This window comes from Engystomops pustulosus, chromosome 11 (assembly GCF_040894005.1).
Source record: "Engystomops pustulosus chromosome 11, aEngPut4.maternal, whole genome shotgun sequence".
Classification (NCBI taxonomy): Eukaryota; Metazoa; Chordata; class Amphibia; order Anura; family Leptodactylidae; genus Engystomops; species Engystomops pustulosus.
This window is the reverse complement of record NC_092421.1, coordinates 85366954-85393686: the sequence shown is the minus strand read 5'-3', so window position 1 is coordinate 85393686 and position 26733 is coordinate 85366954. Positions and strand designations below refer to the sequence as shown.

The 26733-nt window shown below is 44.9% G+C and overlaps 2 protein-coding genes across 3 annotated transcripts; one reads left to right on the top strand and one right to left on the bottom strand.

The window, feature by feature from the left end:
- Nucleotides 1-593: 593 nt before the first annotated feature.
- Nucleotides 594-8549, bottom strand: COX15 (cytochrome c oxidase assembly homolog COX15). The gene is made up of 10 exons (XM_072131342.1): nt 8362-8549; nt 7647-7790; nt 6231-6421; nt 5818-5940; nt 4946-5132; nt 4430-4597; nt 3418-3499; nt 2474-2628; nt 1330-1443; nt 594-1252 (listed from the first exon to the last, which is right to left on the bottom strand). Exons 2-10 carry the CDS (start codon nt 7725-7727, stop codon nt 1121-1123), a joined length of 1233 nt encoding a protein of 410 aa, XP_071987443.1. The 5' UTR covers nt 7728-7790; nt 8362-8549; the 3' UTR covers nt 594-1120.
- Nucleotides 8550-8711: 162 nt separating this feature from the next.
- Nucleotides 8712-25453, top strand: CUTC (cutC copper transporter). 2 transcript variants are annotated; one of them, XM_072131343.1, is made up of 9 exons: nt 8712-8755; nt 9274-9350; nt 9436-9495; nt 21668-21877; nt 22025-22060; nt 22155-22288; nt 22963-22990; nt 24181-24286; nt 24371-25453. In XM_072131343.1, exons 1-9 carry the CDS (start codon nt 8727-8729, stop codon nt 24480-24482), a joined length of 792 nt encoding a protein of 263 aa, XP_071987444.1. In that variant the 5' UTR covers nt 8712-8726; the 3' UTR covers nt 24483-25453. The 2 variants fall into 2 exon arrangements, with proteins under 2 accessions (XP_071987444.1, XP_071987445.1); XM_072131344.1 differs by lacking the exon at nt 8712-8755 and adding an exon at nt 8821-8880 and having other exon boundaries at nt 24371-25452.
- Nucleotides 25454-26733: the final 1280 nt, after the last annotated feature.

Genomic DNA, 26733 nt, shown 5'->3' with positions numbered 1-26733 from the left:
TCTCCTGGTGTTGGGCTGATGCTGCACAGTAGATTTTTGTTTTGTGTTCTGGGCATGTAGTCATGTAGGGGCTGCAGGCGCCGAACCTGGGCTTTATGTGGTTGGTTTATGTGATTGTATTCATCATGTTGTAATCAGTGTATATATTGTATATAGTGGGGTTTGGGATTAGTGTTAGGTTGGGAGGGGGGTGATGGTGGAGGGATTTTGGAACTGATATTGGACACTGAATTGGACAATGGTCTGGACTTCTTAATGCAAACTTTGGACATTAGACCAGTGTCTGAGGGAGGGAGTGGGCATGGGATTCAGTTTAGTGTAGGGTGCATTTTATTTCTAAAAAAAAAAAACAAAACAAAATGTTTTTGTGTGTAGGATGTGTTATTTGTGTGGGGTGGTCTGTTATTAGGGGGGGGGGGTGTTATTTGTGTGGGGTGGTCTGTTATTAGGGGGGGGGGGGGGTGTTATTTGTGTGGGTGGTCTGTTATTAGAGGGGGGGGGGGTGTTATGTTTTATATTTATATATTTTAATAAAAGATCTACAGGATGTAACTCCTTAAATAAAATTTTAAAAAAAACATTAGGAGTCCTTAGAGAAATGTTATAAATTCTTTATTTTCTTATAAATTCTCTCTTACTCTGAATCTCAGGAGTTCAGATTTTTGTAAACATGAAAATATTTGGAGAAATAAATGAAATACAGAAGAAATCATCACATATCAGAAAGTAAAATCTATGTACAGGGAAATAATTACAGGCAGTCCCCGGGTTATGTACAAGATAGGGTCCGGAGGTTTGTTCTTAAGTTGAATTTGTATGTAAGTCGAAACTAAATATTTTATAATTGCCCCAGTGACAATTGGAGCTTAAACATTTTTTGCTGTAATGGGACCAAGGATTATCAATAAAGCTTCATTACAGACACCTTACAGCTGATCATTACAGTCTGGGACTATAGTAAGGCATTCAGAAAGCTTCACCAGAGGTCAGAGGGGTCTGTCTGTAACTATGGGTTGTCTGTAAGTAGGGTGTCCTTAAGTAGGGGACCGCCTGTATCACATTAGAAAATAAAAAAAACACATGAAGTCAGTGACGGAGACCATTCTGCAGATACTTCTCATTATTTGGGGAGACGTCGGAGCTCGCTCATCAGCCAGAGGGCCATACTGAGGAGGGCCAGGGAGCCGGACTGGTGGGTGGCAGCCAGAGATGTGGGGACGTACAGGAGCAGAGTGCTGATCCCCAGCGTCACCTGCGGAGGAGGAAGCTCACATTTATAATACGGTTTATATGTCCAAATCCCAGCATCAGTGCAGTGTAATAGTCTACCTGTAAATAGGCCACGGCAATGAGAGAGTTAACAGCGAGCCGCGCTCTGCGGGGAAGGGGAATCTTCCGGGCATAGAAGTATAAGCCAGTGATGGCGGCTACAGAGCTGATCCCCTGGGAAGATAGAAACGATAAGACACAACATATAATCACAGGAAATCCACCATCACTACCCATCCGGATAAATCAGGGACATTACTCCTAGATCCAGGCACCAGGACTGTGGTATCTTCTTATATCTGTTATCCATGGCCTCCTGCCTTCTAAAATCAACTGTTACAATTATGCTAATGAGTCTGAAGGGCTCTAGGGGGTGTGACCAGAGCCCCTCCATGCTGTAGCTTTACAGGATGTTACACCGTCTCCCTCTCAGCACTTCCCCCTCCCTCTGCCTGATGTAATCTGCATTTGGTAGGAATAACACACCTCTTATTAAGTTCATCCATTCCTGGGCTGTGTCTTCTTTGCTCTACTTGATGTAATATCACAGCAGCAGAGACAGTGGGAGGGGGAAGTGCTCCTGCATAGTGTAACAGCCCGACCCCTTTTAAAATTAAGCTGATGAGCTTGAAGGGCTTCTGGGGGCGTTACTAGAGCCCCTCCATGCTGCAGCTTCACAGGCTGTTACACTGGCCACCCTTGCCCCTCAGCAATTTCTCCCTCTGCCTGATGTAGTCACATACAGTGGGAGGGGTAGGATTCTCTTGCACAGTGCAATAGCCTGTGAAGCTACAGCCTGGAGGGGCTCTGGTAACACCCCAGGAGTCTTTCTGGCTGATTAGCATAATTTTGAAAGTTAATTTTAGCTGGGAGGAGGCCATGAATAACAAACATCCCAGTGCCTGGAGCTATAAGTAATGTCCCTGGTTTATCAGGAAGGATTTGATGGTAAATTTCTGATCTGAAGGTGGATCGGCTTGTTTCTGACCCCTAGAACTTCTGTCTATACAACTTATGTCCCCCTACCCCGATTCCCTCATACATAGCTAAACCTGGAGTAATCAGGGTCTTCTGGCTGCGGCTCCTCCTGATATCCAGGAGTCCGGAGACCCCAGACACATTGGGGGCCTTAAAGACAAATCAGGGCAGTCTAAGCCTCCACAATAACCCCCCCCCCCCGCGTTATAACATAGGACGCGCTTACGAGGATGCGGTGATCAAACTGCACGGTTGTTGGGTTTTCAAAGACGTTTTTCAAGGTTGGAGAGAAAGCGAGAAGATCATCGGGGATCCAGCGCTCCCCCATCTTAGGGAAGGAATTGTACACCAGGCCGGCATCTAGTCCTGCCACAAAGGCTCCTGCAGACAGGGAAAGTACAATACAGGTCATGTGACATCATCTATACTGCCCCCGTATAACATCCACCACTCAGGGGTCCAGCAGACAAGGGCAAGTTTATATACTGGAAAAAACCTTAGTAAGTGATTTACTTCTCCATATATCAGGCTCTTTTCCTCCTTTGATCCTTAATAAACATTCAATGTAAAAGCAAAGCCCTGCTCACAAAGGGATCATAGTACATGGAAGTCTATGGAGGGGGCGAGCAGAAGCACAGGGATAGGACGACGCAGCTGGAGCTTAATAATAAGTTTCTATCTCACCCCAAGTGATTTATTAAAATCAATATAGCTAGAAACCTCTATAATTCCCTGTATGATCCTTCTATAGTGAGTTATGGAGCAGATTCTCCTCTACTATCTATGTGCAGTGTATAGGAGACCTCATAGCTGCTCATCCCCAGCCACCGGCTCAGAGACACCAGAGAGTTAGGGGCTGCAGAGGGAGAAGTGATAAATGGGCGGACATTGTTATTTCTCATGCACACACCGGACTACTGGGTTATGCCGGGTACCAGGTACCATTATACCTACTAATGTTATGAGAGGTTTTCCAGCTCCTCAGACCCATTTTTATAGACGGAGCAGCTGGAACATGAAGAAGGTACAAGCCTCCTGGTAAACCTGATGTGGTGACGGCTTCATGTGTCGTAGCGAATCATTTCACCCATCGAGTTACATTACAGATGCCCAGGTAACAGATAACGGAGGATCTAGCAGTGCTGGGACATATCCACAAACACCAAGTACCTGAAAGGGCTGTAAGGAAGACGAGACCCGTCGTCCAGTGTGCAAACTTCCGTAGCTTCAGCAAGTGACTCGTTTCTATAAACTAATCAAAAATAAAAAATAAGTTATAAAATATAAACAGAATAAACACCCGGAGTCTCTAGAATTTAAAATTTAATAGAATCACGACTCAAAATTTAATATCCTTCCATTACCTAATAGCAAGAAGCGGATATCACCAACCTGTGCAGAGGCGATGTGCAAAAGAGGGTCACAGGGGTTAAATCAGATCAGATGAATGGGGGTTTTGCATCCTATTCCATCCGTGTACAGTGCTCACCCATCACCAGCAGTCCTAGAGGCTAATAATTCATTTTAGGGGGGACAGGACCCCCGTTCTTGTGCCTGGGGATTACTTTTCAACTACAATGATGACCGGGATTATGGATCAAGCAATTCAGATTTGGGTGGTGGGAAAAACTGATGCAGTACCAGACGCAGCTATTGGCAATCAATCATGTAACACAATTGTAACTTCCACTATATTCAACCATTTCCATCAGACCCATAGACTGTAAATTGTGTAAGAGAGGAGGTCTTAAAGGGGTTGGCCACTGTACCTCATGTTTTTGTAATGTGTGTGTAAGTGCAGGGGGCAGGATATCAGGTAATTTCCCAATATCTATTAATAGTCCTGCTCCGCTTTCCTGATATGTAAAGTGAAGTCTCCTGTCTTTTACCTCATCAGCCAAAGATTCCTGACCATAAAATGGCGGCAGATGGAGGGTCATGTGATCTGTAACTGTTCATGAGCAATCACCCTGCCAGGACCTTATGATATATATTCATGAATATAAGATCAAGGCAGGGCAATTGTTCATGGACAGATAGCGGACACTCTATTCACATTCCTCCTCACTTTGTTATTAGGAACAGAGGTCTAACCCCCCCCCTGTTATAGTGATCGAGAGGTTCTAGTGATAAGTCACTTACCCGCCTTGAATATGGACGGACGATTTAGTAACACATTTACCTTTTGTCTTGGGAGAAGAAGAGATAATCCTGTCCACAGACTCGCACAATAGAGAACCAGCGCAGAACCTAAATGCGCGGCCAGACGGTACTGACTGACACGGGGGACATCATACGATTCTGGCTTCTCTTCTAATCCACTCTTCACCATGTACCAGCCCAGCAGCCCCTGGAAAGAGACAAAAGGGGAGATTTATCGGGCACCAGCGTATGATCCTATACCCCTCCGGAGCCGCCGCATACATCAAGAGGCTTAGGCAAAACTTAAGCAGAAACCATGTGATTGTTCAAGCAGAACATTGCCATGGTCTAGGTAGTGCCCTGCGCCGGATCCACTCTGCCGCTGGCCACACCCACTTGGTGTGGAGGTGCCGTGTAGTAGAAAATAAGCCAAATTACTGGCATTTTTTGGCTTCAACACCAGATTTTTGGCATAGAATGAATGTCCCCCATATACCGGGAGAATATAATACTTGGTCCTGACCATCCCCCTCTCCCTCCGCTCTTCAGTTATTACCTGGAAGCAAACAAATCCGCAGAGTCCCAGCACACGACCCTTCATTCCCCGGGTGAACCAGCCCTTTCTCCAGAAGTAGACAGCAGGTAAAATGTAAGCCAGGCCGACGGCTCGCCCCCACATCCGATGGGAGTACTCCATGTACCAGATGAACTTGAACTCGTTCAGGGTCATGTCATGATTCAAACTAAAGAACGAGGGAAAAAAAAAAAACACTAATTATAGTAAAATATCCAACCACAGGGTAAATGCAATAGAGAAATGCGAAAAGTCCATCAAATCTTAGTGGGAATTACAGAACAACACACAAAAAACAAGCTCTTATATGTCCCAGTCAACGGGAAATGAAAAAAGTTATAGATTGGGCGATTAAGTTATAGGAGAGGAGATGGATATCAGCTTGAAGACCTTACAAAGATGTAGAATGGACCCGTATCCTGTCCATTAGTCACGTGGCCTGTTTGCAGCAGAATTTGCTTGATGGCTAAGCTGCGATATTGAGCATGCCCACTATATATATATGGCGCTGTGCTTGGTAAACAAGCAGAAAGAATCCAAAAGCCGTGGTTTCATCAAACTGGTCCAAAATAGGCTCAACCTAAACTGTATGGGTACATTCAGACGGGTGAGCACATGTCAGCGCTGCTCACCCCTCCCCTCTCCATAGGAAATAGAGGAGCCCGACCGTTCTTACGGCCAGAGATGGAGCAGGCTCAAGCTTTTTTTGTGGGGAAGGCACAGGTCAATGGGGACATATCCACACAACGTGCGTCTGAATGAGGCCTAAAGCTATAGTTTTATCCTGACGCCTTTACGCTACGTGTATCTTGCAGCTTCTATGTCCGGTGTCCTATGTACTCGTCATCCCTCACATTTTGAATTCTGGGAATTGCTGGTATTTGTGAAATTCGGCCTCCCATTCTTCCCTCGAACTCGGAGGTTTCATCTCTTTCACCAGGTGCCAGTCGACCATCGAGAGGCCGGATTCTGTTAACCTTTAAAATGATAAAAAAAATTTTTGTTGGATTTTAATAATACTTAATAAATATAATGTAGCTTTACAGATGTCTGCAGGTGTTGAAAAATAATTTGGGCGCTTGGGAGAGCTGGATGACGACAAATTCATTACTCCATATGTATCTACATGGACACAATGGGCACCTATGGTATCGCCCTCCAACAACCAGACATTGACAAGATATGGGGATAATTAGCTATTATTGTACAATCCCTTTAAGTCATACAGATTCCTGACGATCCTACAATAGTAGGAAGTATCACTTACCTAGTCACTCCACCCAGGATTACAGCTCCGGCTACCATACCGCTACATGCAAGAAGCCAGCGGCCCATAATACGATCAGCAGCGGAGTTCGGTACAGACCCCACAGCAGCTTTTGATGGAGCGGCTGCCTCGGACACCACACTGCTGTTCCATCTTTTCTGGACTATGTTCTTCCACTGAGTGCTGGGGAGCTGACACAATACAAAAGTGAAGCAGAAAAATTAATTCAAGTAAAAGAATGGTTCCTTCTGCAGGCAGCATGTTATAGAGCAGGAGGAGCTGAGCAGATTGTACATAGTGTCCTATCTGCAGGCAGCATGTTATAGAGCAGGAGGAGCTGAGCAGATTGTACATAGTGTCTTATCTGCAGGCAGCATGTTATAGAGCAGGAGGAGCTGAGCAGATTGTACATAGTGTCCTATCTGCAGGCAGCATGTTATAGAGCAGGAGGAGCTGAGCAGATTGTACATAGTGTCCTATCTGCAGGCAGCATGTTATAGAGCAGGAGGAGCTGAGCAGATTGTACATAGTGTCCTATCTGCAGGCAGCATGTTATAGAGCAGGAGGAGCTGAGCAGATTGTACATAGTTCCCTATCTGCAGGCAGCATGTTATAGAGCAGGAAGAGCTGAGTAGATTGTACATAGTGTCCTATCTGCAGGCAGGATGTTATTGAGCAGGAGGAGCTGAGCAGATTGTACATAATGTCCTATCTGCAGGCAGCATGTTATAGAGCAGGAAGAGCTGAGTAGATTGTACATAGTGTCCTATCTGCAGGCAGGATGTTATTGAGCAGGAGGAGCTGAGCAGATTGTACATAGTGTCCTATCTGCAGGCAGGATGTTATTGAGCAGGAGGAGCTGAGCAGATTGTACATAATGTCCTATCTGCAGGCAGCATGTTATAGAGCAGGAGGGGCTCAGCAGATTGTACATAATGTCCTATCTGCAGGCAGCATGTTATAGAGCAGATGGAGCTCAGCAGATTGTACATAGTGTCCTATCTGCAGGCAGCATGTTATAGACCAGGAGGAGATAAGCACATTGTACATAGTGTCCTATCTGCAGGCAGCATGTTATAGAGCAGGAGGAGATGAGCAGGTATATAGTTTTGTAGGGGGGAGAAATGAAAAAAAAAATAGAGGATTAGCTGATTTAACTCTTTATTCTGGGCTTAGGAGTCCAGAAGGCGGCCCTACTTATTGACTGACACCTATGAGTATGCGCATGATAAATATATAAAGGTGAAGTTAAAATATATATAAATCGGTCCCTTATACAAAGTTGACTAAATAATTTACTAAAAGTTGCAGGTCTGGTTTTTCAGCAGTGCAGCACTTTGTGACCACACGTTCTGAAGACAAGATGACCTAACCAGGAGGCCGTGGTACATAGACAGGAGACTCCCCAACAGTTACCTTGCCTCCTGCAGAATGGATGAAGCGCACAGCTTGCACTCTACAGTGCGTCAGACTGGTGCGGAGACCCAACAGAAGCATGATGGCTCCTCTTACTACGTCAGATCCGACAATATTATTTTACAATCTGTCCTCAAATTTCACCTATAAGGAAAAACATGAAAAAAATGTACATTTTCTTTTGAAATCCAGCAGAATAGCTTTATGTTACTCTCTTAAAGCGGTTGTTTCAAATATTATGGTGAATACGTATCTATAGGAGAGGTGAAAACAGAAAATCATTGCAAGCCCGACTGCTGGGACCCCCTCCCCCCATGATCACCAATGGGGGTCTCAGCAATTGTTGGAGCACATGTCCTGCCGCTCCAATCATTAGTAACAACGAGACCCTCGTTCTTGTGATCATGCGGGTCCCGGCAGCCGGACCTCCACCGATCAGATCATTATCCCATATCCTCTGGACAAAAACTAATGTACCCCAGACCCCAGCATTGGAGATTTGTTTCGACCCCTATCAGTAGGTTGTGGTCACTACAGGGGGGCTGCTATGACCACTGGGAAAATAAGATACAAGATTTACATCTATTCTGCCTAAATAGCCAAATCCTGAATTGTTTCTATGGGTAACCGTACTCTCCCTGCTCTGGGCTCAGTAGACGGATGTATTGTACAGGATCTAGGAGCCCAAACCCACAATTATCACAGATCTACTCACCAGACACAGCGATGACTCCATTCACTTACATTACCCCTGCCCGGTGAGCACCAAAATGTCACTCATGGGCGCAGCCATGTTGGATGTGACGTCACTACGCCGCTACGTGCACGTCGGGAGAAAACGTGAATGAAGGAAAGATTGGTTTCCTGCTTAGAAACACTTCAGGAACCATCGGAAGGAAACGAATCCGTGCGCCCCAGGAGCAGGACGACTTTTATACACTATAATAAAACACTGTAGTAAAAAGATGCCCTACACCAAGATGGCGCCGCCGGTCACCCGTCATGAAAACACTCTGAAGAATTCCGACCAATCACCGAGCGCGCTGTCAGACGTTTAACCAATGACAGACGGCCTGGGTGATGGATTGCCAGAAAAGAGCCAATCAGAGGTGAGGATAACGTCTAAGTAGCCAATTAAAAATAAGGCGGAAAGTATCCAGAAGGGAAGGGTAACCAATCATGAAGCGGTGGGCGTGACTGGCTGGGAGGGAGTGGGGGATGGTGATACAGGGAGGTAAACATGACATTTGTGTGTGAGCTTCATGTGTGACCCGTGCAGAGGATGTGGGTGACCGTCATGTCCTTGTCTCCCTATATAGGGTGACCCTGTGCCAGGATGTGTCACCCCCAGCCTTCCTGCAGCTTGTGGAGAGCGCTCTGGCAGCGCAGGGGTTAATACCCCATGATGTGCATGCGGCAGGTGCCTGGGTACACGTCCGCGCATGTGGTGCCCGATCCTGGCGTTACCCATGATGCACCGGGGGATTTGGCGTTCCATTGGGGGTTTTCCATATGTTTTCTTCCACCTGTAATTGTGTCAATAAAGTTCCAGACTTGTAATTAGACTCGTTACCTCATTCCGGTTATTATGATGTCACGACACGTTCATGTCATTGTTGTTACACAGAGAGATGGCCGATCAGGGGTTCCTCATGGAAGTTTGTGTCGATTCGGTGGAGTCTGCGGTGAATGCGGAGAGGGGAGGTAAGAGTTAAAGCCCGTTCTGGATGATTTGTTTTTTTTTTTTACTTCCAGATTATGTGTTACACTGTTTGTTTTTATCCCATAGGTGCCGGACGTATAGAACTATGTGCCAATCTACTGGAGGGAGGAATCACCCCTTCTATAGGTGCGTGTCACTTATAATAATCAATCTATACGTAGTGGGGGACATTTATCATGCGCCATCGCTCTGTGTGACGGAACCCCGAACCTGCTGCTTCCTGACATAAACATAGAAGTGCTGCACGGACGTAACATTGTTCTACTACCAGCAACCATTGAGACTTTACCCACCACCCTCCCCGACCCTCCCTGCACGTCCCCTCACACTCACTTTGCCTGGTGGTAACATAAAAGGGAGAATAATTGTGCAGCTCTGGAGTATAATACAGGATGTAACTCAGGATCAGTACAGGATAAGTAATGTCATGTATGTACACAGTGACTGCACCAGCAGCAGAATAGTGAGTGCAGCTCTGGGGTATAATACAGGATGTAACTCAGGATCAGTACAGGATAAGTAATGTCATGTATGTACACAGTGACTGCACCAGCAGCAGAATAGTGAGTGCAGCTCTGGAGTATAATACAGGATGTAACTCAGGATCAGTACAGGATAAGTAATGTCATGTATGTACACAGTGACTGCACCAGCAGCAGAATAGTGAGTGCAGCTCTGGGGTATAATACAGGATGTAACTCAGGATCAGTACAGGATAAGTAATGTCATGTATGTACACAGTGACTGCACCAGCAGCAGAATAGTGAGTGCAGCTCTGGGATATAATACAGGATGTAACTCAGGATCAGTACAGGATAAGTAATGTCATGTATGTACACAGTGACTGCACCAGCAGCAGAATAGTGAGTGCAGCTCTGGGTATAATACAGGATGTAACTCAGGATCAGTACAGGATAAGTAATGTCATGTATGTACACAGTGACTGCACCAGCAGCAGAATAGTGAGTGCAGCTCTGGGGTATAATACAGGATGTAACTCAGGATCAGTACAGGATAAGTAATGTCATGTATGTACACAGTGACTGCACCAGCAGCAGAATAGTGAGTGCAGCTCTGGGGTATAATACAGGATGTAACTCAGGATCAGTACAGGATGAGTAATGTCATGTATGTACACAGTGACTGCACCAGCAGCAGAATAGTGAGTGCAGCTCTGGAGTATAATACAGGATGTAACTCAGGATCAGTACAGGATAAGTAATGTCATGTATGTACACAGTGACTGCACCAGCAGCAGAATAGTGAGTGCAGCTCTGGAGTATAATACAGGATGTAACTCAGGACCAGTACAGGATAAGTAATGTCATGTATGTACACAGTGACTGCACCAGCAGAATAGTGAGTGCAGCTCTGGGGTATAATACAGGATGTAACTCAGGATCAGTACAGGATAAGTAATGTCATGTATGTACAGAGTGACTGCACCAGCAGCAGAATAGTGAGTGCAGCTCTGGCGTATAATACAGGATGTAACTCAGGATCAGTACAGGATGAGTAATGTCATGTATGTACACAGTGACTGCACCAGCAGCAGAATAGTGAGTGCAGCTCTGGAGTATAATACAGGATGTAACTCAGGATCAGTACAGGATAAGTAATGTCACGTATGTACACAGTGACTGCACCAGCAGCAGAATAGTGACTGCAGCTCTGGGGTATAATACAGGATGTAACTCAGGATCAGTACAGGATAAGTAATGTCATGTATGTACACAGTGACTGCACCAGCAGCAGAATAGTGAGTACAGCTCTGGGGTATAATACAGGATGTAACTCAGGATCAGTACAGGATAAGTAATGTCATGTATGTACACAGTGACTGCACCAGCAGCAGATAGTGAGTGCAGCTCTGGAGTATAATACAGGATGTAACTCAGGATCAGTACAGGATAAGTAATGTCATGTATGTACACAGTGACTGCACCAGCAGCAGAATAGTGAGTGCAGCTCTGGAGTATAATACAGGATGTATGTAACTCAGGATCAGTACAGGATAAGTAATGTCATGTATGTACACAGTGACTGCACCAGCAGCAGAATAGTGAGTGCAGCTCTGGGTATAATACAGGATGTAACTCAGGATCAGTACAGGATAAGTAATGTCATGTATGTACACAGTGACTGCACCAGCAGCAGAATAGTGAGTGCAGCTCTGGGGTATAATACAGGATGTAACTCAGGATCAGTACAGGATAAGTAATGTCATGTATGTACACAGTGACTGCACCAGCAGCAGAATAGTGAGTGCAGCTCTGGGGTATAATACAGGATGTAACTCAGGATCAGTACAGGATGAGTAATGTCATGTATGTACACAGTGACTGCACCAGCAGCAGAATAGTGAGTGCAGCTCTGGGGTATAATACAGGATGTAACTCAGGATCAGTACAGGATAAGTAATGTCATGTATGTACACAGTGACTGCACCAGCAGCAGAATAGTGAGTGCAGCTCTGGAGTATAATACAGGATGTAACTCAGGATCAGTACAGGATAAGTAATGTCATGTATGTACACAGTGACTGCACCAGCAGCAGAATAGTGAGTGCAGCTCTGGAGTATAATACAGGATGTAACTCAGGACCAGTACAGGATAAGTAATGTCATGTATGTACACAGTGACTGCACCAGCAGCAGAATAGTGAGTGCAGCTCTGGGGTATAATACAGGATGTAACTCAGGATCAGTACAGGATAAGTAATGTCATGTATGTACACAGTGACTGCACCAGCAGCAGAATAGTGAGTGCAGCTCTGGCGTATAATACAGGATGTAACTCAGGATCAGTACAGGATGAGTAATGTCATGTATGTACACAGTGACTGCACCAGCAGCAGAATAGTGAGTGCAGCTCTGGAGTATAATACAGGATGTAACTCAGGATCAGTACAGGATAAGTAATGTCACGTATGTACACAGTGACTGCACCAGCAGCAGAATAGTGACTGCAGCTCTGGGGTATAATACAGGATGTAACTCAGGATCAGTACAGGATAAGTAATGTCATGTATGTACACAGTGACTGCACCAGCAGCAGAATAGTGAGTACAGCTCTGGGGTATAATACAGGATGTAACTCAGGATCAGTACAGGATAAGTAATGTCATGTATGTACACAGTGACTGCACCAGCAGCAGATAGTGAGTGCAGCTCTGGAGTATAATACAGGATGTAACTCAGGATCAGTACAGGATAAGTAATGTCATGTATGTACACAGTGACTGCACCAGCAGCAGAATAGTGAGTGCAGCTCTGGAGTATAATACAGGATGTATGTAACTCAGGATCAGTACAGGATAAGTAATGTCATGTATGTACACAGTGACTGCACCAGCAGCAGAATAGTGAGTGCAGCTCTGGAGTATAATACAGGATGTAACTCAGGATCAGTACAGGATAAGTAATGTCATGTATGTACACAGTGACTGCACCAGCAGCAGATAGTGAGTGCAGCTCTGGGGTATAATACAGGATGTAACTCAGGATCAGTACAGGATAAGTAATGTCATGTATGTACACAGTGACTGCACCAGCAGCAGAATAGTGAGTGCAGCTCTGGGGTATAATACAGGATGTAACTCAGGATCAGTACAGGATAAGTAATGTCATGTATGTACAGTGACTGCACCAGCAGCAGAATAGTGAGTGCAGCTCTGGAGTATAATACAGGATGTATGTAACTCAGGATCAGTACAGGATAAGTAATGTCATGTATGTACACAGTGACTGCACCAGCAGCAGAATAGTGAGTGCAGCTCTGGAGTATAATACAGGATGTAACTCAGGATCAGTACAGGATAAGTAATGTCATGTATGTACACAGTGACTGCACCAGCAGCACAATAGTGAGTGCAGCTCTGGGGTATAATACAGGATGTAACTCAGGATCAGTACAGGATAAGTAATGTCATGTATGTACACAGTGACTGCACCAGCAGCAGAATAGTGAGTGCAGCTCTGGAGTATAATACAGGATGTATGTAACTCAGGATCAGTACAGGATAAGTAATGCCATGTTTTTACACAGTGACTGCACCAGCAGCAGAATAGTGAGTGCAGCTCTGGGGTATAATACAGGATGTAACTCAGGATCAGTACAGGATAAGTAATGTCATGTATGTACACAGTGAGTGCACCAGCAGCAGAATAGTGAGTGCAGCTCTGGGGTATAATACAGGATGTAACTCAGGATCAGTACAGGATAAGTAATGTCATGTATGTACACAGTGACCGCACCAGCAGCAGAATAGTGAGTGCAGCTCTGGGGTATAATACAGGATGTAACTCAGGATCAGTACAGGATAAGTAATGTCATGTATGTACACAGTGACTGCACCAGCAGCAGAATAGTGAGTGCAGCTCTGGAGTATAATACAGGATGTAACTCAGGATCAGTACAGGATAAGTAATGTCATGTATGTACACAGTGACTGCACCAGCAGCAGAATAGTGAGTGCAGCTCTGAGGTATAATACAGGATGTAATTCAGGATCAGTACAGGATAAGTAATGTCATGTATGTACACAGTGACTGCACCAGCAGCAGAATAGTGAGTGCAGCTCTGGGGTATAATACAGGATGTAACTCAGGATCAGTACAGGATAAGTAATGTCATGTATGTACACAGTGACTGCACCAGCAGCAGAATAGTGAGTACAGCTCTGGGGTATAATACAGGATGTAACTCAGGATCAGTACAGGATAAGTAATGTCATGTATGTACACAGTGACTGCACCAGCAGCAGATAGTGAGTGCAGCTCTGGGGTATAATACAGGATGTAACTCAGGATCAGTACAGGATAAGTAATGTCATGTATGTACACAGTGACTGCACCAGCAGCAGAATAGTGAGTACAGCTCTGGGGTATAATACAGGATGTAACTCAGGATCAGTACAGGATAAGTAATGTCATGTATGTACAGTGACTGCACCAGCAGCAGAATAGTGAGTGCAGCTCTGGAGTATAATACAGGATGTATGTAACTCAGGATCAGTACAGGATAAGTAATGTCATGTATGTACACAGTGACTGCACCAGCAGCAGAATAGTGAGTGCAGCTCTGGAGTATAATACAGGATGTAACTCAGGATCAGTACAGGATAAGTAATGTCATGTATGTACACAGTGACTGCACCAGCAGCAGAATAGTGAGTGCAGCTCTGGAGTATAATACAGGATGTATGTAACTCAGGATCAGTACAGGATAAGTAATGTCATGTATGTACACAGTGACTGCACCAGCAGCAGAATAGTGAGTGCAGCTCTGGAGTATAATACAGGATGTAACTCAGGATCAGTACAGGATAAGTAATGTCATGTATGTACACAGTGACTGCACCAGTAGCAGATAGTGAGTGCAGCTCTGGGGTATAATACAGGATGTAACTCAGGATCAGTACAGGATAAGTAATGTCATGTATGTACACAGTGACTGCACCAGCAGCAGAATAGTGAGTGCAGCTCTGGAGTATAATACAGGATGTATGTAACTCAGGATCAGTACAGGATAAGTAATGTCATGTATGTACACAGTGACTGCACCAGCAGCAGAATAGTGAGTGCAGCTCTGGAGTATAATACAGGATGTAACTCAGGATCAGTACAGGATAAGTAATGTCATGTATGTACACAGTGACTGCACCAGCAGCAGATAGTGAGTGCAGCTCTGGGGTATAATACAGGATGTAACTCAGGATCAGTACAGGATAAGTAATGTCATGTATGTACACAGTGACTGCACCAGCAGCAGAATAGTGAGTGCAGCTCTGGAGTATAATACAGGATGTATGTAACTCAGGATCAGTACAGGATATGTAATGCCATGTATGTACACAGTGACTGCACCAGCAGCAGAATAGTGAGTGCAGCTCTGGGGTATAATACAGGATGTAACTCAGGATCAGTACAGGATAAGTAATGTCATGTATGTACACAGTGAGTGCACCAGCAGCAGAATAGTGAGTGCAGCTCTGGGGTATAATACAGGATGTAACTCAGGATCAGTACAGGATAAGTAATGTCATGTATGTACACAGTGACCGCACCAGCAGCAGAATAGTGAGTGCAGCTCTGGAGTATAATACAGGATGTAACTCAGGATCAGTACAGGATAAGTAATGTCATGTATGTACACAGTGACTGCACCAGCAGCAGAATAGTGAGTGCAGCTCTGAGGTATAATACAGGATGTAATTCAGGATCAGTACAGGATAAGTAATGTCATGTATGTACACAGTGACTGCACCAGCAGCAGAATAGTGAGTGCAGCTCTGGGGTATAATACAGGATGTAACTCAGGATCAGTACAGGATAAGTAATGTCATGTATGTACACAGTGACTGCACCAGCAGCAGAATAGTGAGTGCAGCTCTGGGGTATAATACAGGATGTAACTCAGGATCAGTACAGGATAAGTAATGTCATGTATGTACACAGTGACTGCACCAGCAGCAGAATAGTGAGTACAGCTCTGGGGTATAATACAGGATGTAACTCAGGATCAGTACAGGATAAGTAATGTTATGTATGTACACAGTGACTGCACCAGCAGCAGAATAGTGAGTGCAGCTCTGGAGTATAATACAGGATGTAACTCAGGATCAGTACAGGATAAGTAATGTCATGTATGTACACAGTGACTGCACCAGCAGCAGAATAGTGAGTGCAGCTCTGGGTATAATACAGGATGTAACTCAGGATCAGTACAGGATAAGTAATGTCATGTATGTACACAGTGACTGCACCAGCAGCAGAATAGTGAGTGCAGCTCTGGGGTATAATACAGGATGTAACTCAGGATCAGTACAGGATGAGTAATGTCATGTATGTACACAGTGACTGCACCAGCAGCAGAATAGTGAGTGCAGCTCTGGAGTATAATACAGGATGTAACTCAGGATCAGTACAGGATAAGTAATGTCATGTATGTACACAGTGACTGCACCAGCAGCAGAATAGTGAGTGCAGCTCTGGAGTATAATACAGGATGTAACTCAGGACCAGTACAGGATAAGTAATGTCATGTATGTACACAGTGACTGCACCAGCAGAATAGTGAGTGCAGCTCTGGGGTATAATACAGGATGTAACTCAGGATCAGTACAGGATAAGTAATGTCATGTATGTACAGAGTGACTGCACCAGCAGCAGAATAGTGAGTGCAGCTCTGGCGTATAATACAGGATGTAACTCAGGATCAGTACAGGATGAGTAATGTCATGTATGTACACAGTGACTGCACCAGCAGCAGAATAGTGAGTGCAGCTCTGGAGTATAATACAGGATGTAACTCAGGATCAGTACAGGATAAGTAATGTCACGCATGTACACAGTGACTGCACCAGCAGCAGAATAGTGACTGCAGCTCTGGGGTATAATACAGGATGTAACTCAGGATCAGTACAGGATAAGTAATGTCATGTATGTACACAGTGACTGCACCAGCAGCAGAATAGTGAGTACAGCTCTGGGGTATAATACAGGATGTAACTCAGGATCAGTACAGGATAAGTAATGTCATGTATGTACACAGTGACTGCACCAGCAGCAGATAGTGAGTGCAGCTCTGGAGTATAATACAGGATGTTACTCAGGATCAGTACAGGATAAGTAATGTCATGTATGTACACAGTGACTGCACCAGCAGCAGAATAGTGAGTGCAGCTCTGGAGTATAATACAGGATGTATGTAACTCAGGATCAGTACAGGATAAGTAATGTCATGTATGTACACAGTGACTGCACCAGCAGCAGAATAGTGAGTGCAGCTCTGGAGTATAATACAGGATGTAACTCAGGATCAGTACAGGATAAGTAATGTCATGTATGTACACAGTGACTGCACCAGCAGCAGATAGTGAGTGCAGCTCTGGGGTATAATACAGGATGTAACTCAGGATCAGTACAGGATAAGTAATGTCATGTATGTACACAGTGACTGCACCAGCAGCAGAATAGTGAGTGCAGCTCTGGGGTATAATACAGGATGTAACTCAGGATCAGTACAGGATAAGTAATGTCATGTATGTACAGTGACTGCACCAGCAGCAGAATAGTGAGTGCAGCTCTGGAGTATAATACAGGATGTATGTAACTCAGGATCAGTACAGGATAAGTAATGTCATGTATGTACACAGTGACTGCACCAGCAGCAGAATAGTGAGTGCAGCTCTGGAGTATAATACAGGATGTAACTCAGGATCAGTACAGGATAAGTAATGTCATGTATGTATACAGTGACTGCACCAGCAGCACAATAGTGAGTGCAGCTCTGGGGTATAATACAGGATGTAACTCAGGATCAGTACAGGATAAGTAATGTCATGTATGTACACAGTGACTGCACCAGCAGCAGAATAGTGAGTGCAGCTCTGGAGTATAATACAGGATGTAACTCAGGATCAGTACAGGATAAGTAATGTCATTTATGTACACAGTGACTGCACCAGCAGCAGAATAGTGAGTGCAGCTCTGGAGTATAATACAGGATGTAACTCAGGATCAGTACAGGATAAGTAATGCCATGTTTTTACACAGTGACTGCACCAGCAGCAGAATAGTGAGTGCAGCTCTGGGGTATAATACAGGATGTAACTCAGGATCAGTACAGGATAAGTAATGTCATGTATGTACACAGTGAGTGCACCAGCAGCAGAATAGTGAGTGCAGCTCTGGGGTATAATACAGGATGTAACTCAGGATCAGTACAGGATAAGTAATGTCATGTATGTACACAGTGACCGCACCAGCAGCAGAATAGTGAGTGCAGCTCTGGGGTATAATACAGGATGTAACTCAGGATCAGTACAGGATAAGTAATGTCATGTATGTACACAGTGACTGCACCAGCAGCAGAATAGTGAGTGCAGCTCTGGAGTATAATACAGGATGTAACTCAGGATCAGTACAGGATAAGTAATGTCATGTATGTACACAGTGACTGCACCAGCAGCAGAATAGTGAGTGCAGCTCTGAGGTATAATACAGGATGTAATTCAGGATCAGTACAGGATAAGTAATGTCATGTATGTACACAGTGACTGCACCAGCAGCAGAATAGTGAGTGCAGCTCTGGGGTATAATACAGGATGTAACTCAGGATCAGTACAGGATAAGTAATGTCATGTATGTACACAGTGACTGCACCAGCAGCAGAATAGTGAGTACAGCTCTGGGGTATAATACAGGATGTAACTCAGGATCAGTACAGGATAAGTAATGTCATGTATGTACACAGTGACTGCACCAGCAGCAGATAGTGAGTGCAGCTCTGGGGTATAATACAGGATGTAACTCAGGATCAGTACAGGATAAGTAATGTCATGTATGTACACAGTGACTGCACCAGCAGCAGAATAGTGAGTACAGCTCTGGGGTATAATACAGGATGTAACTCAGGATCAGTACAGGATAAGTAATGTCATGTATGTACAGTGACTGCACCAGCAGCAGAATAGTGAGTGCAGCTCTGGAGTATAATACAGGATGTATGTAACTCAGGATCAGTACAGGATAAGTAATGTCATGTATGTACACAGTGACTGCACCAGCAGCAGAATAGTGAGTGCAGCTCTGGAGTATAATACAGGATGTAACTCAGGATCAGTACAGGATAAGTAATGTCATGTATGTACACAGTGACTGCACCAGCAGCAGAATAGTGAGTGCAGCTCTGGAGTATAATACAGGATGTATGTAACTCAGGATCAGTACAGGATAAGTAATGTCATGTATGTACACAGTGACTGCACCAGCAGCAGAATAGTGAGTGCAGCTCTGGAGTATAATACAGGATGTAACTCAGGATCAGTACAGGATAAGTAATGTCATGTATGTACACAGTGACTGCACCAGCAGCAGATAGTGAGTGCAGCTCTGGGGTATAATACAGGATGTAACTCAGGATCAGTACAGGATAAGTAATGTCATGTATGTACACAGTGACTGCACCAGCAGCAGAATAGTGAGTGCAGCTCTGGAGTATAATACAGGATGTATGTAACTCAGGATCAGTACAGGATAAGTAATGTCATGTATGTACACAGTGACTGCACCAGCAGCAGAATAGTGAGTGCAGCTCTGGAGTATAATACAGGATGTAACTCAGGATCAGTACAGGATAAGTAATGTCATGTATGTACACAGTGACTGCACCAGCAGCAGATAGTGAGTGCAGCTCTGGGGTATAATACAGGATGTAACTCAGGATCAGTACAGGATAAGTAATGTCATGTATGTACACAGTGACTGCACCAGCAGCAGAATAGTGAGTGCAGCTCTGGAGTATAATACAGGATGTATGTAACTCAGGATCAGTACAGGATATGTAATGCCATGTATGTACACAGTGACTGCACCAGCAGCAGAATAGTGAGTGCAGCTCTGGGGTATAATACAGGATGTAACTCAGGATCAGTACAGGATAAGTAATGTCATGTATGTACACAGTGAGTGCACCAGCAGCAGAATAGTGAGTGCAGCTCTGGGGTATAATACAGGATGTAACTCAGGATCAGTACAGGATAAGTAATGTCATGTATGTACACAGTGACCGCACCAGCAGCAGAATAGTGAGTGCAGCTCTGGAGTATAATACAGGATGTAACTCAGGATCAGTACAGGATAAGTAATGTCATGTATGTACACAGTGACTGCACCAGCAGCAGAATAGTGAGTGCAGCTCTGAGGTATAATACAGGATGTAATTCAGGATCAGTACAGGATAAGTAATGTCATGTATGTACACAGTGACTGCACCAGCAGCAGAATAGTGAGTGCAGCTCTGGGGTATAATACAGGATGTAACTCAGGATCAGTACAGGATAAGTAATGTCATGTATGTACACAGTGACTGCACCAGCAGCAGAATAGTGAGTGCAGCTCTGGGGTATAATACAGGATGTAACTCAGGATCAGTACAGGATAAGTAATGTCATGTATGTACACAGTGACTGCACCAGCAGCAGAATAGTGAGTACAGCTCTGGGGTATAATACAGGATGTAACTCAGGATCAGTACAGGATAAGTAATGTCATGTATGTACAGTGACTGCACCAGCAGCAGAATAGTGAGTGCAGCTCTGGAGTATAATACAGGATGTATGTAACTCAGGATCAGTACAGGATAAGTAATGTCATGTATGTACACAGTGACTGCACCAGCAGCAGAATAGTGAGTGCAGCTCTGGAGTATAATACAGGATGTATCTCAGGATCAGTACAGGATAAGTAATGTCATGTATGTACACAGTGACTGCACCAGCAGCAGAATAGTGAGTGCAGCTCTGGAGTATAATACAGGATGTAACTCAGGATCAGTACAGGATAAGTAATGTCATGTATGTACACAGTGACTGCACCAGCAGCAGAATAGTGAGTGCAGCTCTGGAGTATAATACAGGATGTAACTCAGGATCAGTACAGGATAAGTAATGTCATGTATGTACACAGTGACTGCACCAGCAGCAGAATAGTGAGTGCAGCTCTGGGGTATAATACAGGATGTAACTCAGGATCAGTACAGGATAAGTAATGTCATGTATGTACACAGTGACTGCACCAGCAGCAGAATAGTGAGTGCAGCTCTGGGGTATAATACAGGAGGTAACTCAGGATCAGTACAGGATAAGTAATGTCATGTATGTACACAGTGACTGCACCAGCAGCAGAATAGTGAGTGCAGCTCTGGAGTATAATACAGGATGTAACTCAGGATCAGTGCAGGATAAGTAATGTCATGTATGTACACAGTGACTGCACCAGCAGCAGAATAGTGAGTGCAGCTCTGGTGTATAATACAGGATGTAACTCAGGATCAGTACAGGATAAGTAATGTCATGTATATACACAGTGACTGCACCAGCAGCAGAATAGTGAGTGCAGCTCTGGGGTATAATACAGGATGTAACTCAGGATCAGTACAGGATAAGTAATGTCATGTATGTACACAGTGACTGCACCAGCAGCAGAATAGTGAGTGCAGCTCTGGGGTATAATACAGGATGTAACTCAGGATCAGTACAGGATAAGTAATGTCATGTATGTACACAGTGACTGCACCAGCAGCAGAATAGTGAGTGCAGCTCTGGAGTATAATACAGGATGTAACTCAGGATCAGTACAGGATAAGTAATGTCATGTATGTACACAGTGACTGCACCAGCAGCAGAATAGTGAGTGCAGCTCTGGAGTATAATACAGGATGTAACTGGTCCTCCCATGATGGAGACGTCAGGATAGCAGTGGATGTTACACTGAGTTCCTGGCCTGTGTTGCAGGTCTCCTGCAGGTGGTGAAGCAGTATGTACAGATCCCGGTCTATGTGATGATTCGGCCGCGTGGAGGAGATTTCCTTTATTCTGATCGGGAAGTAGAAGTCATGAAATCTGATATCCGTCTGGCGAAAATCCATGGGGCTGATGGATTGGTGTTCGGTGCCCTGACGGAGGACGGCCGGATCGATGCGGAGCTGTGCATGGATTTACTCGGTGAGGGAAATCCGGCTGCGATTTTTTTGGTTCATGGTGGAGAGAGGATTCTTCATATTAAATGTATCAGTAATTAACCCTTTATGATAGTAAGTATAAAAATCTACAATAATGTATTGTCTAATGTTACTTTGTTTCATTTTCCAGCTGTGTCTCGCCCCCTTGGTGTCACCTTTCATAGAGGTAAGTGACAGTGGATACAGGGGCAGGATGGATGATGATGATGGTAGTTATTAACCTCCTATAGTCTGGTGTCTTCTCTGCTGTTGTATTGCAGCCTTTGACATGGTCTATGATCCTCTCCTGGCTATGGAGACGCTGATCTCCCTGGGGTTTGAGCGGGTGCTGACCAGCGGGTGTGACAGCTCTGCACTGGAAGGTCTGCCTTTAATAAAGAGGCTTGTGGAACAGGTAATGGTGCATGATGGGACAGTGTAATCACATTCAGGAGATCGCCCTGAGCTATACCCACATGTCCCATAGAAGAGAATGGAGCAGCCATGAATGTGCAACCTGCTGCTCCATTCATCCAGAGGGGAAGGTACAAAAAACCCCTATTATCATGATCAGTGGTGGTCCCCACTGATGCTCTGTGATCCTCTGTGTAGTCCCAGGGGTTGGGCTTTGGTTTGGATGCCTTTTAAAAAACAACATGTGACTTGTCTGTGCTGCAGACTCCTCAGCTCTCAACCCCCACCTTTGTGTTCCTGTACAACTCCTCCCTCTCCCACTGATGTCATCTCACCAGGCTGTGACCTCTGTGAAGGAGCAGGAGGGAGGAGCTGTACAGGAACACAAAGGTGGGGGCTGAGAGCTGAGGAGACTGCAGCACAGACAAGTCACATGTTGTTTTTTGAAATGCATCCAAACCAAAGCCCATCCCCTGGGACTACACAGAGGATTCTGTCAGGATGCAAGGTTAGTTACAACACACAATTATGCTTAGAGATAGCAGAGAGGCAGATGTGCACTGCAGGTGTAATGGGCTCCTGTAACCTGTCTTTAGTGAAAATGAGGTCCCTGATGACAGGTTCCCTTTAATGTTATGCATATTATGACCTTAATGCAATCTTTTTAACTTTTAGGCTAAAGGCAGGATCATAGTGATGCCAGGTAGGTAACATACAAGTAATGAATCCATTATAATTTGTATTAGGGTTATGCTCACATATCACATACATACCTTTGTTTTTACACACAGTTAAGGCCTCGTACATACAACCGTGCGCAGAAACAGGTCGTAAACAGAGGAAAGTTTTATAACCTTTCCAGACAAGGGGTGATGGGAGGGGTGAGTGCTCCTCATCCCTACCATCTCCATAGGAGCCGAGCAGCTGCTCAGTTTTGGTGAAACCCCAGTGCTCTCTGCACCATTGCCATACAAAATAGACCTGTATGGGGGCTGGACAGCTCATGGCCCCTTATACAGTCACATGAATGAGGCCTAAGTTTGGGAACCTAAACCCCAGTTGCATTATGACATGCCAGCAGTTTAGAGGCTCCAAAACTTCTGCCACACCGCTCATCTGACAAGGGGGACAGATGTGTTTGCTGACATTACAGATAGGATTTGCACCAATTCATTTGAGTCTTCCAGTTTGGACAGGTTTCCTGCTACAATCACTTACCTTAAAGGGAACCTGTGAGTTAAACTTCTGGCACTTATTAAACTTTGACAACTGCTATTATACTAGCAGTACAACTATCCCTATATTGTTCCTCCCCATGCCTGAAAAGTTCCACAGTCCATTAGTAAAGTTGACTCATCATCTATGCATATTCATGTTCTAGCTCAGCTGCGCCTCCAGCTTCCTGATTGACTTTCTCTTCAGCTGTGCCAACTTGGCTCTGCTCCGTCATTCACATCCCGGCTGTGTGACTTAATGAAGAGAATTCCTGAGGGAGGGGTGAATGAGACACTGGCTGAAGAGAGATCAGCACATCCCTCCCTCAGGAATTCTCTTCGTTGAGGGGAACTGGAGGCGCGGCTGAGCAGGAAGGACATGAATATGCCAGACGCAGCTCAGAGATTGAACTCTAATGGGGTAATTTGCATAGATCTTTTAGGGCATGGAGAATAAGAATATAGGGATAGTTATGCTGTATAATAGCACTTTTCAAAGATATGTTGAGTTTGTGTGTGTTAGTTGTGACAGGTTCCCTTTAAATGTATAAATGCTTCTATCTAAGACCCAAATCTAATAAATCGAATTTAGTCCAGCGTGACCCAACCCCTGACACGGGAGACCCGCCTCCCGTAGCTAAAAAATATTGTAACTATCAGCGTTTTCCTTGCCCTGTAGGGGGCGGTATCACAGAGAGGAACCTCCATAGAATCCTGGAAGGCGCCGGAGTCCAGGAATTTCACTGTTCTGCGCGCTCGACCAAGGAATCGCTAATGAAGTACAGGTACGCTGCGCATGCGCCAATCACGAAATATTTCGGAAATGTCATGCACCATCGCCGCACTGACCTCTGTCCTCTCTATACCAGAAATAACTCGGTCACCATGGGAGCCGCTCTCACCACCTCCGAGTATTCCATCAAGGTCGCCGACGTTACCAAAGTCAGGACATTAAACGCAATGGCGAAGAATTTCCTCTGAAAGAATCGTCTGCGGAGCCGCAGGGAAGGTGGTGACGCGTCAGCGCGGGGAATACTCCCCAGGCTGGTGCTGGGGTGGTCACGGGGCGAGTCTTGCTGTGGATTTGACTGCATGTTGGATTCTGGGGGTTTATTTTGTTCTGGCTGTGAAGAAATGACAGATAGGGGGGTCTCCGGTAACACCACCTCTGCGCCGCCAAGGGGGGGGCGACGGGTCGTGTTAACAAACCATTGAGAAAGATGAGAATTGATAGAAATCGTGTGAATGTGTGACCGCGGGGGTTAACCCTTCGCCGGCTGTGGGTTCCTGCTGTATATTCAGGGTCTGATTATGGGAACTTCTGAGTGCGTGAACCAAAATCCTGGGGGGGGGGGGGCTGATGTACTTAGAGGGACAATCTGTGCCCATTATGTTAGATGTCTCCACCGTCACGTGACCGTCAACCCAGGAGACGCGGGATATATAGGGTTAAACTCCCCTGATCCATCATAAAAATTTAAGAAATGGTCCAATTAAAATAAATCTTCTGGGTCAGTTTATACTGGAAATTATCAGTAAATTTAAAGGCATATGTTGGGATTAATTAAAGGCATATTCTTTAGGATCAAATCACTGGGCAAACATAGACTTAGTTCTGTGAAGAGGTCAGAGCTGTAGCCCCTGGACTCTGCACCAAGCACAGCACCATGTATGGTATAGTGGCCACGCTTGGTATTACAGTTAAAGGGGTTGTCCACCTTAAGGACATTCCAGCAAATAATTGATAATGTTTGTGTAATAAAAAGTTATAATATTTTGCAATACACGTTCTGTATCAATTCGTCAAGGTTTTCTAGATCTCTGCTTGCTCTCATTCTATTAAAAGCTTCATTATGTACTCCCTGTAGATAAACACCAGTCCATGTCACCTAGGTGCGCGGCTCGTCATATCCCTGGTTGTGTGATGTCACACAGGTGCGCGGCTCGTCATATCCCTGGTTGTGTGATGTCACACAGGTGCGCGGCTCGTCATATCCCTGGTTGTGTGATGTCACACAGGTGCGCGGCTCGTCATATCCCTGGTTGTGTGATGTCACACAGGTGCGCGGCTCGTTATATCCCTGGTCATGTGATGTCACACAGGTGCAAAGCTCGTCATATCCCTGGTTGTGTGATGTCACACAGGTGCACGGCTCGTTATATCCCTGGTCATGTGCACCTGTGTGACATCACATGACCAGGGATATAATGAATCGTGCACCTGTGTGACATCACATGACCAGGGATATAATGAGCCGTGCACCTGTGTGACATCACATGACCAGGGATATAATGAGCTGTGCACCTGTGTGACATCACATGACCAGGGATATAATGAGCTGTGCACCTGTGTGACATCACATGATCAGGGATATAATGAGCCGTGCACCTGTGTGACATCACATGACCAGGGATATAACGAGCCGTGCACCTGTGTGACATCACATAACCAGGGATATAATGAGCCGTGCACCTGTGTGACATCACATGACCAGGGATATAATGAGCTGTGCACCTGTGTGACATCACATGATCAGGGATATAATGAGCCGTGCACCTGTGTGACATCACATGACCAGGGATATAATGAGCCGTGCTCCTGTGTGACATCACATGACCATGGCCGGATGTTTCTCTACAGGGAGTAAACGATGAATCTTCCTGTTGCATGACAGCAAGCAAAGATTAAAAAGTCCCTTGAAGAATTGATACAGAAAGTATATTGGAAAATTGTATATCTTTTCATTACAAAAACAATATCAATTAATTGCTAGAATGTTCTTTAAGTGGACAGCCCCTTTAAGTTACTTTCAATGCGTCTGTGATACAGAAGTAACCACTTGATAAACTTCAGACAATCTAACGATGGACCATCAGTGTCACGAGAAGTCCTGATTATCAGAGAGGGTCCTTCCTGCTGCACCTTCGCCCCAGATGTCTGTCCATCAAGGACCTTAGGACCCCTAATTCTTCCAGTATTTCTATTACTGGATGCCGGGAGGATGGATTGATTGGTAAAGCGCTACGGAATGTGATGGCGCTATATAAATATTATTATTACTATACGGACGGAAGCCTCAGGGTGGTTCCAGAGTTCACCCCGTGTTTCCCATTCATCTCCATCACTGTGATCAAATGTTCTGAATTTACAAGAATCTGGATCTTTGAGTCCGCTAAAGGTTCTGGATTAACAGTTTACAAAGAATTCTGTGACTGAGAATAAATGATTTGT